General features: G+C 45.0%; 1 protein-coding gene across 1 annotated transcript; it reads left to right on the top strand.

Moving 5' to 3' along the window:
- Positions 1-12,483: 12,483 nt before the first annotated feature.
- Positions 12,484-12,957, top strand: pde6hb (phosphodiesterase 6H, cGMP-specific, cone, gamma, paralog b; the record flags this gene model as incomplete). Its single annotated transcript, XM_084462480.1, has 2 exons — positions 12,484-12,629; positions 12,840-12,957. The coding sequence occupies 2 exons, from the start codon at positions 12,484-12,486 to the stop codon at positions 12,955-12,957; spliced, it is 264 nt and encodes an 87-aa protein (XP_084318606.1).
- Between the last annotated feature and the right edge of the window lie 4,543 nt (positions 12,958-17,500).

Genomic DNA, 17,500 nt, shown 5'->3' with positions numbered 1-17,500 from the left:
ATGGAATAAAGGAGGGGGCCAAGGCAGCTCCCCTGTGGAACACCACAGTTTAAATCTACTGTTTGATAGAGTGCCATTAAAATAGCATCTCTGTGACCTGGACGACAGGTAGCTCCATTTTCATATACATGAAAATGTAATTCTGTGTACTACCCTGTTCTTTAAAAGAAATCATCACCTACAGTATTTAAAGGAGTAGTAAAGGAAAAATGCATGTTTAGCCCTGTTTTAAGGTTACTTATGATCATATACAATGGTTCAGATCAAAACGTTGACAAAACTAACACTTTTGAGAAAGTCTGATAATTGCTCTACCACCGTTTTGGTCATACAATGGATGTGGGTGGGCACCGTGAAAAATCATTCAAAAAACATGTTAAACTCTCGACTTCAAAGACAAGAAACTTTTTTTGATCTGAACCATTGTATATGATCATAAGTAACCTTAAAACAGGGCTAAACATGCATTTTCCCTTTACTACTCCTTTAACGTGAATTTCATGAAGATTGATGAGCATGATCGGTGTAACGATGGGCTATGGAAGAGTTTTTGCACACTTCAAAGATAAAAAGAAGCTTTAGTTTAAATTATTCAGTTAAATCTCTCTGCCTGTCTGCCCCCCATGTGAGTAAATATGTCAAAGTAAAGTTCAGAGTGAGTCAGGTGGCGTTTTACTTTGGGGGATGTTTGTCGGCTGATTAGGAGACATATCCCATGACAACCTGAACTACGCATGTGTGCATCTTTACAGTATCATTAAGCACAAAAATTAAACTAAATATATATTGTAAACCATATAAAGCTATATTCTGGATTGGATTGTGTGAAGTTGATTGAAAGGAGCATTAGTCAAGTCCGCATGGACTGCATGTGCACCTTTACACTTCTTACCCACAGCTCTGGATCTGTCTAGATGCTCTGGATCTGTCTAGATGTTCTATATCTGTCTAGATGCTCTGGATCTGTCTACATGCTCTGGATCTGTCTAGATGTTCTATATCTGTCTAGATGCTCTGAATCTGTCTAGATGCTCTGGATCTGTCTAGATGCTCTGGATCTGTCTAGATGCTCTGGATCTGTCTAGATGTTCTATATCTGTCTAGATGCTCTATATCTGTCTAGATGTTCTGTATGTCTAGATGCTCTATATCTGTCTAGATGCTCTGGATCTGTCTAGATGTTCTGTATGTCTAGATGCTCTGGATCTGTCTAGATGCTCTGTATCTGTCTAGATGCTCTGGATCTGTCTAGATGTTCTATATCTGTCTAGATGTTCTATATCTGTCTAGATGTTCTGTATGTCTAGATGCTCTGGATCTGTCTAGATGCTCTGTATCTGTCTAGATGCTCTGGATCTGTCTAGATGTTCTATATCTGTCTAGATGTTCTGGATCTGTCTAGATGCTCTGGATCTGTCTAGATGTTCTATATCTGTCTAGATGCTCTGTTTGTCTAGATGCTCTGGATCTGTCTAGATGTTCTGAATCTGTCTAGATGCTCTGGATCTGTCTAGATGTTCTGAATCTGTCTAGATGCTCTGGATCTGTCTAGATGTTCTATATCTATCTAGATGTTCTATATCTGTCTAGATGTTCTATATCTGTCTAGATGTTCTATATCTGTCTAGATGTTCTGAATCTGTCTAGATGCTCTGGATCTGTCTAGATGTTCTATATCTATCTAGATGTTCTATATCTGTCTAGATGTTCTATATCTGTCTAGATGTTCTATATCTGTCTAGATGTTCTGTATGTCTAGATGCTCTGGATCTGTCTAGATGCTCTGTATCTGTCTAGATGCTCTGGATCTGTCTAGATGTTCTATATCTGTCTAGATGTTCTGGATCTGTCTAGATGCTCTGGATCTGTCTAGATGTTCTATATCTGTCTAGATGCTCTATATCTGTCTAGATGTTCTATATCTGTCTAGATGTTCTATATCTGTCTAGATGCTCTGTATGTCTAGATGTTCTATATCTGTCTAGATGCTCTGTATCTGTCTAGATGCTCTGGATCTGTCTAGATGTTCTATATCTGTCTAGATGCTCTATATCTGTCTAGATGTTCTATATCTGTCTAGATGCTCTGGATCTGTCTAGATGTTCTATATCTGTCTAGATGCTCTATATCTGTCTAGATGTTCTATATCTGTCTAGATGCTCTGGATCTGTCTAGATGTTCTATATCTGTCTAGATGCTCTATATCTGTCTAGATGTTCTATATCTGTCTAGATGCTCTGGATCTGTCTAGATGTTCTATATCTGTCTAGATACTCTGGATCTGTCTAGATGTTCTATATCTGTCTAGATGTTCTGAATCTGTCTAGATGCTCTGGATCTGTCTAGATGTTCTATATCTGTCTAGATGTTCTATATCTGTCTAGATGCTCTGGATCTGTCTAGATGTTCTATATCTGTCTAGATGCTCTGGATCTGTCTAGATGTTCTATATCTGTCTAGATACTCTGGATCTGTCTAGATGTTCTATATCTGTCTAGATGTTCTATATCTGTCTAGATGTTCTATATCTGTCTAGATGTTCTATATCTGTCTAGATGCTCTGGATCTGTCTAGATGCTCTGTATGTCTAGATGCTCTGGATCTGTCTAGATGCTCTATATCTGTCTAGATGCTCTGGATCTGTCTAGATGCTCTGTATGTCTAGATGCTCTGGATCTGTCTAGATGCTCTATATCTGTCTAGATGCTCTATATCTGTCTAGATGCTCTGGATCTGTCTAGATGCTCTGTATGTCTAGATGCTCTGTATGTCTAGATGCTCTGTTTGTGTATGGGACAGAGAATAAGAGGTCAAGTCCTCCATGGTTAGCACCGTTCCCTTTCCCACTAGAACACTCAGAAATGTCATTTCAGAAGTTGAAACCGAATCTTGATCTTGTCTTCTAGGCAGTAATGTTGTCGTGTAATGTGTGTAGAAGTTAAAGTTAACACTGTTAAAACCAAAAAGAAATTCTGAGGAAGCAACGTCACTTGAGGATAAATGGGAGTCTTTCTGCTATCCACTGCAGCGTGAAGAGAACAGAGTGCATTCTGGGATGATAAAGACAGCCGTCATCAGAGACATGGTGTGGTTCAAAATGAGAAATCACTTGTATCTTTTCTTAAAGCCTCTCCACCGTTCTAATAGAGTGTGTTCTGTCTGAAACGCCTCTCCCGGCCTCCATCACGGGTTTTACACTATAATTACGGAGGGAAACGTCCAGGACAGTTGCCCCCCTGTATGGACTTCTTTAAATGTATGGATGCCCTGTCTGTATGTGAATGGGCTTACCACACCTTCTATATTCACACTGTGAATGGGTTTACCACACCTTCTCAATTCACACTGTGAATGGGTTTACCACACCTTCTACATTCACACTGTGAATGGGCTTACCACACCTTCTCAATTCACACTGTGAATGGGCTTACCACACCTTCTACATTCACACTGTGAATGGGCTTACCACACCTTCTCAATTCACACTGTGAATGGGCTTACCACACCTTCTACATTCACACTGTGAATGGGTTTACCACACCTTCTACATTCACACTGTGAATGGGTTTACCACACCTTCTACATTCACACTGTGAATGGGCTTACCACACCTTCTACATTCACACTGTGAAGACAGAGAAAAACCATTCAGGCAGACTGCTTTTATTTGTTATCCGAGTTCCACTTGGCACATTTAGATGTGAAAACTTTTCTATTTAATGTTTTGTATACACGTGCTATGTTTTCATGTGAGCAAAACACCATGGTGTACACACAAACACACACACTTTCCTACATACTGTATTGACAAGTACAATATTCAGCACTGATTCCTGTAATCCAATCAGGAGGCATTACTAGGAGGTCAGACAGAAAAGGATGACACGGACCCATTGACCTACTGTACATTATAATCAAGCGAGGTAAATAGCACGTTTTCATCCAGATCCCTCCCGTTTATAAAACATTTTTATTTTTTTGGGGCCACTGTAAACCCATAGCAACCAGCTGAAGCTCCTCCTCCGAAGGGACATCCCAAAATAAAAGCACTAATTTAATCAGTAGGATTTACTGCCACGTTACTTACTGTACCTGACAAGCTCACTAACTGGTCAGTAGAACCATCTGGACACGCAGGATCTGTTGACGGTGTGGAAACTGAAATGTGTCCGAGGAATCATGCAAACAGCCTCAGTGCTGATGGGAACATCAAGATAGTGAGGGACTGGAGGTCCGTTCTGAAGAACGCTTCTCAAAATATAGTTTGAATTCTGTTACACTACTGGACATTGAATGTAAAATGAAACACTGATTGTGTGCTGTGATGAAATACATGAAATGCTCTCATGATGTAGCCGTGTGTGTGCGTATGTGTGTGACTGTGTTTGTGCATGAATGCATATGTGAGTATTTCACATGCCACATGGTCCAGTGTGCGCATTTTGGCAACAAAAGAATGAACTACGGACGCCACCAGGTCCATCAGTCAAATGCATCGATTCTATTGACCTGGTGATTCTATGTCAGTTATTGAAATCATGTGGTAGAGCCATCGTCCATAAATAACCGAGCGTGGGTCATATTTGTTTAGACCCTTACAGCCTACGTCAGCCCAGATATGTGCGTGCGATCTTGAAAGGGCTCCGGTGGCCTAGTGGTTAAGGAGCTAGTCTGCCACGCTGAAACTGCGAGTTCAAGACCTATAAAACTTGTGGGTTCAAAACTGCTGTTGTGGACAGTTTTTGTGCGTTGGCTGGAAGCCAGCGCACCATGAAGAGAGAATGCCGCTTTCTGCCTCTGTTCAGTTGTTGACCTGCAGTTCCAGTGATTACAGACACAACAAAACAACAAAGGCAGGATTAGGGAGGGGAAAGGGGAGTGTAGCTCAGACATAACAATCAACGTATACAAACAAGCGTACACAACATATAGGGCCTATATACATGTATACATGCAACACATATGCACAGACACATATGTACACATATGTGACAGCGGCTGGTGATTTGGTCCGCAACTCGGCAAACCCCGAAATGCGCTAGAGGGCAAAATAACTAAAAAAACGTTTTTTTTCGTTTTTTGTTTTTTGGTGTATTACCAAAGTTGAAGTTGTGAAGAACCTACTTACTATAACAGACAACAGTTTTAGGTTCACGAAATACGTTTAATTAGTCTGCAAACTAAGCTCGTTTTTAGCTGATTTCGAGCCGGGCTTGGGGGCGGGCAGATCGATTAGCATGATTTGTTTTCATTGGCTATTGCTTCCGGGTTCTCCGCCCCCCACCCTGCCCATAAGAACTGCACGTGGTGTTTGTTTACATTCAGTTCCACGTTTAACCATGGATGCTACTGCTTTTGCGAAAGCTCTGAACAAAGATCTGCTCAACGCCGCTCGACGATTCGACAATGGAGAACTTATGGATTCGTACCTAAAGGACTACATGGATGTTGACGATGGTACAAACTCGGAATGTGGTAGTGAAGAAGAGGACAATGCTTCTGATCTCGAGCTGGAAGTCGACGAAGATGGAGAAGAGGGGGATGACATCCAGGACATGGAAAGAGTTTTACGAGCAATCGATATTGTTACCGTGAACATCGACTGTGAAACAGAAGAAATGGACAGGATCAAAAACTTTGATTGCAAGTGCCAAGTGAGACGAAAGGAGAATTCTGCTGTGGCTCCTACCTCTTGCCTTCGCAAAGTGAACCCTGAATTGGTTTACCGGTCGAGACTGAACATGGCAGCTAGAACTCCAGGAGAGCAGGACTCGTTCGTACACGCAGTTTTGTACGTGTTGAACTGTGATACAGAGCTGACTGTTTCAACAAAGCAAGTTGCTACCAAGCGAAAGTTGCGGCGAACGACGTACCAGATTCACACGACGGTTGTCTGCCGCCAAGCTTTCTGCTTTTCTATAGGGTAAGCTATCTTTATACTACCTGTGCTGTTTACATTTACGTTAGTCGTTTAGCAGTAGCTCATTTCTAAACAAGTGACTGAGTCTAGCTAGCATAACAAATCTAGCACTAACTAACAAAGGCTAGCTAGCTAACGTTAGCTAACATGCTAGTTAGCTGAGCTGTCCCTTCGTTCCTAAACTACCCAGCGAGGCAGCTAATATCTAGCTAGCTAACATTAGCTAACATGCTAGTTAGCTGAGCTAGCCCCGTGTTCCTAAACTACCCAGCGAGGCAGCTAATATCTAGCTAGCTAACGTTAGCTAACATGCTAGTTAGCTGAGCTAGCCCCGTGTTCCTAAACTACCCAGCGAGGCAGCTAATATCTAGCTAGCTAACGTTAGCTAACATGCTAGTTAGCTGAGCTAGCCCCGTGTTCCTAAACTACCCAGCGAGGCAGCTAATATCTAGCTAGCTAACGTTAGCTAACATGCTAGTTAGCTGAGCTAGCCCCGTGTTCCTAAACTACCCAGCGAGGCAGCTAATATCTAGCTAGCTAACGTTAGCTAACATGCTAGTTAGCTGAGCTAGCCCCGTGTTCCTAAACTACCCAGCGAGGCAGCTAATATCTAGCTAGCTAACGTTAGCTAACATGCTAGTTAGCTGAGCTAGCCCCGTGTTCCTAAACTACCCAGCGAGGCAGCTAATATCTAGCTAGCTAACGTTAGCTAACATGCTAGTTAGCTGAGCTAGCCCCGTGTTCCTAAACTACCCAGCGAGGCAGCTAATATCTAGCTAGCTAGGTAGCTATTACAGAGAGAAACAGAATGAGAGAGCATGAGAGGTATGTTAGTCTGACACCTTGTTTTTTGTTTTGGTTACAGCATGAGCAAGAACAAGCTCCAGGCCATAGCCCAAGACTACCAGGAGAATGGTGGACAAGTGCGAGAAAGGAAGAAGGGTCCACGTACAAACCGCTACTTCCTTAAGAAAGAGGACATCGAACGAGTTGTGACGTTCATCGGCAACTACGCTGAAGACCATGCCATTGTCTTGCCTGGCAGACACCCTGGTCACAGGGATTTAACTGCAAAGTTGCTGCCATCCAATGTCTCCAAAGCTACAGTGTGGCGGCTCTACAAAGATGCTGTGGAAAAGCTTGGTATGTAAAAGTTGGATACATACATACTTTGACATCCTATGGTTAAAAACATACATATTTAATTCAATAATATCATACAAATAAAATATTATTTATTTTCAGAACACCGTGTTGTGGCTCTGGACACCTTCAGACGGCTGTGGAAGTCATTGCTCCCTCACATAGCAAGCACCAAACCCCGGACAGATCTCTGCTGGCTGTGTCAGAGCAACAACTATCAAGTTTACCGAAGTGCCAACCTGCCTGACAACGTGAAATCAGCCAAGCTGAAGAAGCAGGAGCAGCATCTCAACCTTGTTCTACAGGAGCGGTCACTCTACAATGACATGAAAGCTGCATGTGCCAAGACCTGTGAGGATTTGCAGCTCTCCCTTGGCCCCTCCACACCAGGCAGCAAGAAGATCACTATGCACTACAGCTTTGATTTTGCACAACAGGTGAGAATACGTTCATCCTATGATGAGTGTGTTGTGATGTGATGTGGTATGGTTAGGGTTACATGTGTGTTTTTGATTTTCAATGCATCTCATCTTTTCCTTTTCTTCCTATTTTTTCCTTTGTCTCTTAGGTTCACTTCCCTTCTGACCCTTTTCAGCCAGGACCCATGTACTTCTTGACTCCTCGTAAGTGTGGCATTTTTGGTGTCTGCTGTGAGGGAATACCGAAGCAAGTGAACTACCTGATCGACGAAGGGATGGCCTCAAGCAAGGGCAGCAATGCAGTCATCAACTACGTGCATCATTTCTTCAACAACTATGGAGTTGGAGAAACACATGTGGACCTTCATTGCGACAACTGCCGTGGACAAAACAAGAACAATTTTGTGCTGTGGTACTGTGCTTGGCGGACCATGCACAAGCTTCACCTGCAGCTGGACGTCCACTTCCTGATTGCAGGCCACACCAAGTTTGGCCCTGACTGGTGCTTCGGCCTGGTCAAGCAGAGCTTCAGGAAGACCAGAGTGGACACTCTGTCTGCCATTGCTGGAGTCGTCAGGGACAGCTCTCCTGTGAAGCACGTCAACATCCCCCAGCTTGTTGGACTGGAAGACGGCACCGTGCTTGTTGAATGCTACAACTGGCAAGAGTATCTGAAACCCTACTTCCGGGCACTCCCACAGATTTCGAGTTACCAGCACTTCAGGTAATTATCATGCATTAGCTAGTCTATTTAATCAACACTTTCTGGTACTATTTTATGTATATGGAGTGCCAGTACTGTGGGCAATAGTTTAATGTACTTTCTTCCTTCTATTCTATTGCAGTTTTGATGCAGAGAGACCTGGCATGGTTGTGGCCAGAGAACACCGTGATGCACCAGCAGTTGAGTTTCAGCTGCTGCGCAAGCCTGATGTCCTGCCCCCCAGAGAAGGTCTTCCTGTGCAAGCCCCACCCGGACTGGACATGGCCAGACAGACATATCTCTTTAACAAGATCAGAGAGTTCTGTTCTGATGAGGGACGAGACATCACATGTCCCCCGCCAAACTCCACAGCAGCTCAGAACAAGACTGTCCGCTTGTAGATTCACTGCAGATCATCAGGATGGACAGCACTGCAGGAGAAAGGCCACAGCCTTTTCCTGTTTGTATACTGAAGCATTGCGTGTTCTCTTGCACAGACTTGCGCACACTTGCACAGACTGCATTGTTCGAATATTGAATACTGAGCCGAGTACTGTTATTACCTTGAGTATTGAGCTGGGGACTGTTATTACTTTGTTGTACACTTGATCACAATGAACACTATGCACCTTGTTATTACTTTGCTGTGCACTTGATCACAATGAACACTATGCACCTTGTTATTACTTTGTTGTGCACTTGATCACATTGAACACTATGCACCTTATTACTTTGTTGTGCACTTGATCACAATGAACACTATGCACCTCGTCTATACAACTGACTGTACACTTTAACACTTAGACTGTTGCCTTTTTTTGTACACTTTACTACTTATGCTTGTAATGTATATCATGTATTTGACAATAAAGAATGTTAAATTTGAACTTCATCTTATATTGTTCTTAACTGCATTCACAACACAAGATTAATACTGACTCAAAGAGTGTGGGGTAATCAGTGAGAGAGCACCCCACTCTCAGGTAATACCCCAAGTTGACAGCCACTCTGACAGATAATGACAGATCGTCCAGTGGGGGAGTGGCTGGGGGTGCGGTTACCAGGCTATTGTTCACGCCCATTACCTGGCAGTCAGAGGTGTGAAATGTTGGAGAACTTTGGAGGGCGATTTCTCAGCTAAGTTGATTTGGCAGTACTAGCATTCAAATAAGCATATCTTCTTCAAATATGTTCAGATTTCAATGTATGAGACCTCATTTGAAAGCTTACAATCTGCACTTTCATAATCTGTAAAAAACTGAAAAATGAAAATGCCTAGTTGAGGACCAAATCACCAGCGGCGGTCACATATACATTAATACAAAACGGACATACATACAATACAATCTTTGGCGTGGCCTTGATTAAACCCCAATGTTATGCTTGAGCGTCTTAATCTCCGTGACTAACAGGCAATCAATTAAAATCGGTATCTCAAGCTACTGTTCAGCAGTAGAGTACGTGAGAATGATACGTCGTATGCTGGCATGGCAGCTGAGACAACCTATGGGGTCACACAGTAGAAGGCTTTGCTAATGGACACTCACATGGCGGAGGAACGCGACCACAGAAAACAAACGCCAGTCAGCCGCCCGCTGCTCGTGTCCGACTAAAACAGGTGTCAAGACTTAACAGGATAAGACTGTTAAAAACGCCCTGACTGACCCCTCTCTCTCTCCCTCCAGCACTGTGGGATCAGCCCTGAGGACAAGATGAGGGGAGGTGGGAGGTGGAGGGGTGAGGAGGATGAGAGAGGGCGGGATGGAGGGGCTGACCTTTTCGGGGAGAGCATGTGAGTGGAAAGCGAGAAGAAGGGGGGATTAGGAGAGCGCTATATAAACGCGGGGGAGCTGCTCACCTTCGTTCTGCTCACAGCCTGGCTCAGTGACCTCGCCATCGGGAGAACACGGAAGCTCCTCGCATCCATCCTCTGTAAACAGCACAGGTGAGAGACAAACCACTTCCTTTATTTACCTTCCATCCACAGACAACTGACCACGCTACTGCTTCCCTCATTACATGCAAAAACCACCTATGTACTTAGCTTAACCAATGGCTTTCTCTAATATAGATACTTCTACTACCTACATGTTACTGATCAAACAGTTATGGCATTTCTGAACTTGTTTCATGGTAACTGTGCCTCCCTATGAAGGAAGAGTAGAGGATGGAGAGATACGGATGATGACTGGAGATTGGACTTGATAAGACCATGCAAATGTAGAACGGACCTTATCTGACTAGACGATGATGATTTGTAAATGTACCTAGCCTGCTGAGTTTGAGAGCGGGTCTAGTGAATGTACCTAGCCTGCTGAGTTTGAGAGCAGGTCTAGTGAATGTACCTAGCCTGCTGAGTTTGAGAGCGGGTCTAGTGAATGTACCTAGCCTGCTGAGTTTGAGAGCGGGTCTAGTGAATGTGGCTAGTTTGATCGGAGCAGAGATAGGAGGAAGAGGTACGATGGAAAGTGCATGGATGAATCAAACACCATTTTGGGGACAGGTGCATCTTGATAAATGATAATAATAATTTAAATAATAATTTAAAATCAACTTTGCACTGCTGTCTGTTTACAGACAGCGTCAAGGCATGGTAGAGCAGAGATCTGGTAGGGTGGTAGTCTCCACCAGGTCTCGTCAGTAAAGCCCATATGTTCTTCTAACCTGGAAAACATATGGGGAACTAACCTATCAATGATTTTAGGATAGAGGTTAAAACTGGTGAAATTGTTCTTCTAGAGGCTGAGAGGTTGAGAGCAGTTGAATACAAAATTAACAAACCTTTGCAGAGATTGAAATTACTTCATGGAGATATGCAAATCTTTCTATCAAAGCTGAAGAGGTCATGTTTTTTCAGCTGAATTGAAAAGTTAGCATGGCTGAACGTTTCAAAACCTTCAAAAAGACTTTTGAACATGATTCAAACATCAACGGAGGTCAGAAACAGGTAGTTGGTTGGGAAAAGAGGAACAAAGAACCCCTCCAACAGATGGTCAAGAACTTGGCGGGTTTATCTTCCCCGGCGGCACACTAACGCATCACCGATCTCCAGACTCTGTGGATGATCCTCAGCCGGCTGTACAGCAGGTGTTTTAAACCTACCTTCTTGATTTTTAGATCTGTGACTGCATGCAGGAGCAGCATATGTGCTCTGACATAACATGGCCCACATCTTCCTGATCCCACTAACAGGATTGTGAGTGCCAGAGGTCCAGGGAGGGGGTACATGGGGCAGGCTTAGGGACACTGCTTAAGAAGATCAGAGGAAGAACAGTGACGTTAACTGTTGTTCAGCCCGTCGTCTGAGACACTAAAGCGATTGGTGGCTCTCGCTGGCGTCGCCATCCTCAATACCCTGATTGGTGCGGCTTCCGCTCCCACCCTCGGTGTGACCTTCTACGGTCAGACTGGGTCAAAGACACGACCAGTTGACTTTGTGAAACACACAGGGAACATCAGGACTAGGTCAATACTATCGATGGAACCCAGGAACCTTCGGTCACGAGGGCAGCGACTTCTTCCAAGTAAACTGCACTGTAAACTGTTGTGTCATTGTTCGGAATATGAACATCAAAAAATAAGAAAGAGCCTTGCAACTCTTTTCAAAAATAGCTCCCAATTTATAAAGTGACAACATTTCGATCAACAATAGAACTTTGTCCAGTCATGACTTGACTTGACAAAGATCTATTGTTGATCGAAAGTTAGGCTTTGCACCTACAGTAAGAAGTGGATGTGTGTGAAGCTATGTTTTACTTGGAATATTAACATACCATGAAATGGTTTATATGCATTAATTAAAACGCATATTATGGTTTCTCTCTGGGGTCAAATGAATTCATCACCAATCCAAATTATAAACATGAGAAGTTGGAACATGTTGATATCCCAGAAAAAAAAACATGATATCCATCTTGATAACAGAGAGCAGTTGGTAAAATAGGGGGTTCTTAAAAATGGGGGTAATTTATCAGTATATTTATTAGTTATCATAGCCATAGTTTGGGCCACAAACACAATTGTATGCTGGCCCTCTAGAAGGGCGATTATTGTAAATGGGTTTTAAGAGGAATCAGCGGTAATCCGGTCGTTTATCTTAATCTGCCTAATCTCCTCAGATTATCCCTGCTGTGGAAGCCAGGGCGTGAGGTGGGGATTAACGGCCAGAGGTCAGCAGATAGGGAGAGAGGGAGGAAGAAGAATGGAGGTTTCTTGGCGAGACACAACTTCTAACACCTTTCCCCCTCTCTGACTCTCTCTCTCTCTCCGTCGGTCTCTCAGCCTAAAGACCCAGAGAGATGAACGCCGCCCCGCCCGCAGGAAGCGCCCTGGCCGCCGGAGGCACCGCCAACGGTCCCACCACGCCCAAGAAGGGACCGCCCAAGTTCAAGCAGAGGCAGACGCGTACATTCAAGAGCAAGGCCCCCAAGCCCGGTCAGAAGGGGTGAGACTCACACACACACACACACACACACACACACGAGCACAGTTTGCTACACAAACGCACACAAGCCATGCCAACATGTATTATCTAAACTGTGACATTGGCAGTAATAAATGACCAGTCTTTTAAAAAACAAACATGCACTTGAATGATGGAAATGAAGCGGTCAGACACGCCGACTGACCCCATGTCCTTGTGGTTCGGCGACAGATTTGGCGACGACATCCCGGGCATGGAGGGTCTGGGCACGGACATCACCGTGGTCTGCCCATGGGAGGCCTTCGGCGACATGGAGCTCAGCGACCTGGCCAAATACGGCATCATCTAAACCTCCTGCCTTCCCTTTCCCCCTCCCCTCCCCGATCTCTCCTCTCATCCCCCTCATCCCTCTGGAACCCGCTGACCCCTCCACACCCCCGACGCGTCTCTCTACCTGGTGTCACTGTTCGCCGTGGTCAAGCTGTGTGGGCCAGGCCAGCCGTGAGGAAAGACCCCGTGGTTGGCAGACAGAACACTTAAAGACTGTTATTTATTATTATTATTATTATTATAATTATTATTATTATATAATACTACTGTTTACAGTATATGTGACTATACTTGAGGAGACAAACCCTAACCCTACCATAGCCTACATCGGGCTGTCGCTAGCTCGGATTTCCTTCCGTCTGCGAAAATGTAAATATCATGTTGTTGTTTTGTTGTTGTCTTCCGTTCCCCGTCTTCCCCTCCTTCACACTCCTTTTTTACCGCCCCCGGCCTCCTCCTCCTCCTCCTCCTCCTCCTCCTCCACCTTTTTTGTTTTGCATTGAGTTTTTGTACCTTGTTGATGATAAATGGCGGTCTAGAGACCACCCAGGAATCATCAGCTAGGAGGGTGTTTGTGATACACTGTGATGACCGATACTACAATTCTTTAGATCATTACGATCTCTCTCTCTCTCTCTCTCTCTCTCTCTCTTTCAACCCCACTCGCTCAACCTCATCTAGACTACGCCACCCTGGCTTCCACACTATATTTATGTCGCACTCACAAACACATTCAATCGCTGAATGTGTATTTGGACCCCGTAACGTTTTGGGTAGATTCATTAAAAGTTTCTCTTTTCAGTAAGTCTCAGTGTCCTTGTGTTTTTTTTGTGCGTGGCTGTAAGCCAGCGCACCATCGATGGCGTTTGTCGGGTTGTCACTCTCTCCCTCCCTTCTGTTGTTGACTTGGATTTCTATGTTGCCACCACAAGAGGCAGTAGTCCCAGCAGACCAACATATACACTATGGCATCCCTCACTTCCCAGTTCCTTGGTAGAGTAGTGGGTAAAGTGTCCGAATCCCAGGCGGGAGATCGGAGGTTCAAGTCCCCGGTGGGGAAGATTTTTGGAAACAATACCCACACCCTCTGCTAGCCTGTGGGTTAATTCCTACGTTTACTTTCCATCCCTCTCCCTCCCTCCTTTCACCCTCCTTTCCTCTTTTTTGGAAGTACGGGAGAGATTCCATACAGGAACAAAAACTCTATGACATCCCACACTTGAAGTAATGGTTATAGCGTCAGACTCTCATGCGGGAGGTCAGGGGTTCGATCCCTGGTTGATGAGTCTCATGTGGGAGGTCAGGGGTTCGATCCCTGGTTGATGACTCTCATGTGGGAGATCAGGGGTTCGATCCCTGGTTGATGAGTCTCATGTGGGAGATCAGGGGTTCGATCCCTGGTTGATGAGTCTCATGCGGGAGGTCAGGGGTTCGATCCCTGGTTGATGAGTCTCATGTGGGAGGTCAGGGGTTCGATCCCTGGTTGATGAGTCTCATGTGGGAGATCAGGGTTCGATCCCTGGTTGATGAGTCTCATGTGGGAGGTCAGGGGTTCGATCCCTGGTTGATGACTCTCATGCGGGAGGTCAGGGGTTCGATCCCTGGTTGATGAGTCTCATGTGGGAGATCAGGGGTTCGATCCCTGGTTGATGACTCTCATGCGGGAGGTCAGGGGTTCGATCCCTGGTTGATGAGTCTCATGTGGGAGGTCAGGGGTTCGATCCCTGGTTGATGAGTCTCATGTGGGAGATCAGGGTTCGATCCCTGGTTGATGAGTCTCATGTGGGAGGTCAGGGGTTCGATCCCTGGTTGATGAGTCTCATGTGGGAGGTCAGGGGTTCGATCCCTGGTTGATGACTCTCATGCGGGAGGTCAGGGGTTCGATCCCTGGTTGATGAGTCTCATGCGGGAGGTCAGGGGTTCGATCCCTGGTTGATGACTAACCTGTTTGATTCCTAACTTTAGCCACGCCCCTTTTTCCTCTCCTCTCTGCCCCCTTTTTTCAGACGGACGGGAGAGATCCCATGGGAACAACATTTTTTTTTTTTTTTTTTAAGGAAATGTGCAATTCGATTGACAAGTGGATGGAAACATGGCTACTGGCTCCCTGGAGGAATTTAGCCTGGCTGCAATAACGTTATCGCGAACGGAATGAATACCATCTACTAGCAAATAAAACATGTTCAGCTATAATTACCCTGTTAAAACTAAGATGCCTGGATAAAAAAATAATGTCTCCAATGGATATATTTGACAAAAACAGGTTAATATGCAAGCCGGTTTTCATTGCTAACTCAAAGCGGGGAGAGCCGGGAACGTGAGTCTACATTTCGTGAACTTGTTCTTGGACGCGCGTAGGCCAGAAAAGCTCAACTGCGCAAAAGTCACCGGAAATAGTCAAATGACTACAAATTTGCCAAGATGGCGCGGTTCAATAGGGCTTCACGTTTGATAGCGGTCAGTGAATGGAGTGGCTGTATCCAGTTCTATTAATACATCCATGCTTCCAACCTTATTCAAGCACCATGGCTTCTTGCAATGAAGACGTTTTGAAGAGCTGACGCCAGTATGGTCTGGAAAGGATGACACAGTCTCCAATCACATTCCATCCCAACCTTTTTTTTTCTTTTTTTTTTATCATTAGCTGTGTTCGGAATCGCTCCCTCGTTCCCTCACTCCTTATTCCCTATATAGGGTTCACCATGTAGTGAACTACCTAGGGAACGGAGAAGATGTAGGGTACATGCACCGTTCCCTGCAAATCAAGGTGAATTGTGGGTAATAAATAGTGGACTATATAGGGAACGAAAATTCCGTGGAGAATTCGGACACTACAAACAAAATGGCTGACGCCCTATATAGTGCACTAGTGAATAGGGAGCGAATCCGAACACAGCTATTCAATCTGGAGCGGGCAACGTTCAATGAGCTGCCCAAGCTGACTCTAATAGGTTTAAATCGATAGCAATCAGTGACATGCATGCGGGGGGGGACAAGTCCAGGGATGCCGCAAAGATTTGTAAAAAAAAAAAAAAAAAAAATGTTTCGTCCTACCAGTCCTGAACAGAAACAAGCCAGCCCCGCCCATAAGCCAGGCTGGACCTGGCCTGGTTTTCTGTGACTGGTTGAAAATGTTCTGAAGATTCACGACACGTGTTAACATTACAAACGTCACTAAACATTCCTGAATAGAATAAAACTCCACACAATGATTGCTACGGTGTCACCTCAGAACAATCGTGATCTTGCTCGGAGTCACAGCTCTCTCTACCTAGCGACACGACTTGTCACAACGCTGCCTTGTCCTGACCAACCAGCTACGCATATCGAGTAATGAGACCGTGACTGACTGACAGTGCAATGACTTACGGGATATTTCCAACAACACGCACGCACGCACGCAGGTGCACGAATCCATGGGAACGCGCTCACGCACACACACACACACACACACACACACACACACACACACAAAGTAACAAACACACAAACTCAGACAAAAAAAAACACCGCCCTTTGAGCGAAAGTCAAGCTTTGTGCTTTATTACTTGTTCAACGTTCGATCCTACATGTCCAGCTTCCTGTCTGTCTCAGTCCAAGCTCTCTCACCTGTATCGCTATCTGTCTAACTTCCTCCTAAATTGCAAGTTGAAACAACTTTCCATTCCTCCCGCCTCTCCCAGTCCCCTAGACACCATCTCAACCCCGTTCCTGTACAGACTTGAGTCTGGGCCGGGAGTACGAGCTCGTGCACAGACAGTCCAAGACATTCCTCTTGACTGACGCAACACACGGTCTCTCCTGTCACGTCTCTCTGGTCACCCTCAGAGTCACGTTAGCGACGGGCTCTCAGCTGGAGAGCGGTCTGGAATCAAGCACTGATGTGCTAACCGGCCAACACTCACTTTAGAAAACGATTTGTAGGTAAAAAAGTAGAATGTCTGATATACTGTTGAACAGCCGTGTGTGTGTCCTTCTGTTGTGTTAAAAACAAGCAGTCGGTATCGTTTGATATTAATCGAGTCTTAACAGCCAGCTGAGCTGAGTCAGTGGTGAAATCCACCTCCTCCCTCCCTACAGGGGTGCATGCCTGTGTGTGTGTGTGAGAGAGAGAGAGAGAGAGAGAGAGAGAGAGAGAGAGAGAGTGTGTGTGTGTGTGTGTGTGTGTGTGTATCAGTAGCAACCTCCTGTGTTTTGATGACCTGAGGAGGATACAGATCTTCCTGTCATGTGATTTCCACGCCGCCTCGGTGAGTAACAGCGGTGAAGTGCAGGTTTTTATAAAACCCCCCCAAGAAATCCAACCTCAACTTAGACAGTCAAACAAAAAACTGGTTGTTAAAACCTCAAACTGTCGATGAAGCCGCCACAGACCACGACACACCTGCAGTGGATCATGGGAAATGGGAGTCATATATGCATGTCCCACCCGTGCGTGACTAACTTTGTGTTTGAGCCTGTGTGTGTGTGCCTGTGTGTGTGTGCCTGTGTGCGTGTGCCTGTGTGTGGTGTGCCTGTGTGTGTGTGTGTGTGTGTGTGTGTGTGTGTGTGTGTGTGTGTGT

The sequence above is a fragment of the Borostomias antarcticus genome (genome assembly GCF_949987555.1).
Source record: "Borostomias antarcticus genome assembly, contig: scaffold_94, whole genome shotgun sequence".
Lineage (NCBI taxonomy): Eukaryota > Metazoa > Chordata > Actinopteri > Stomiiformes > Stomiidae > Borostomias > Borostomias antarcticus.
Note: the sequence above shows the minus strand (reverse complement) of the source record. Positions and strands in the feature narration are given on the sequence as shown.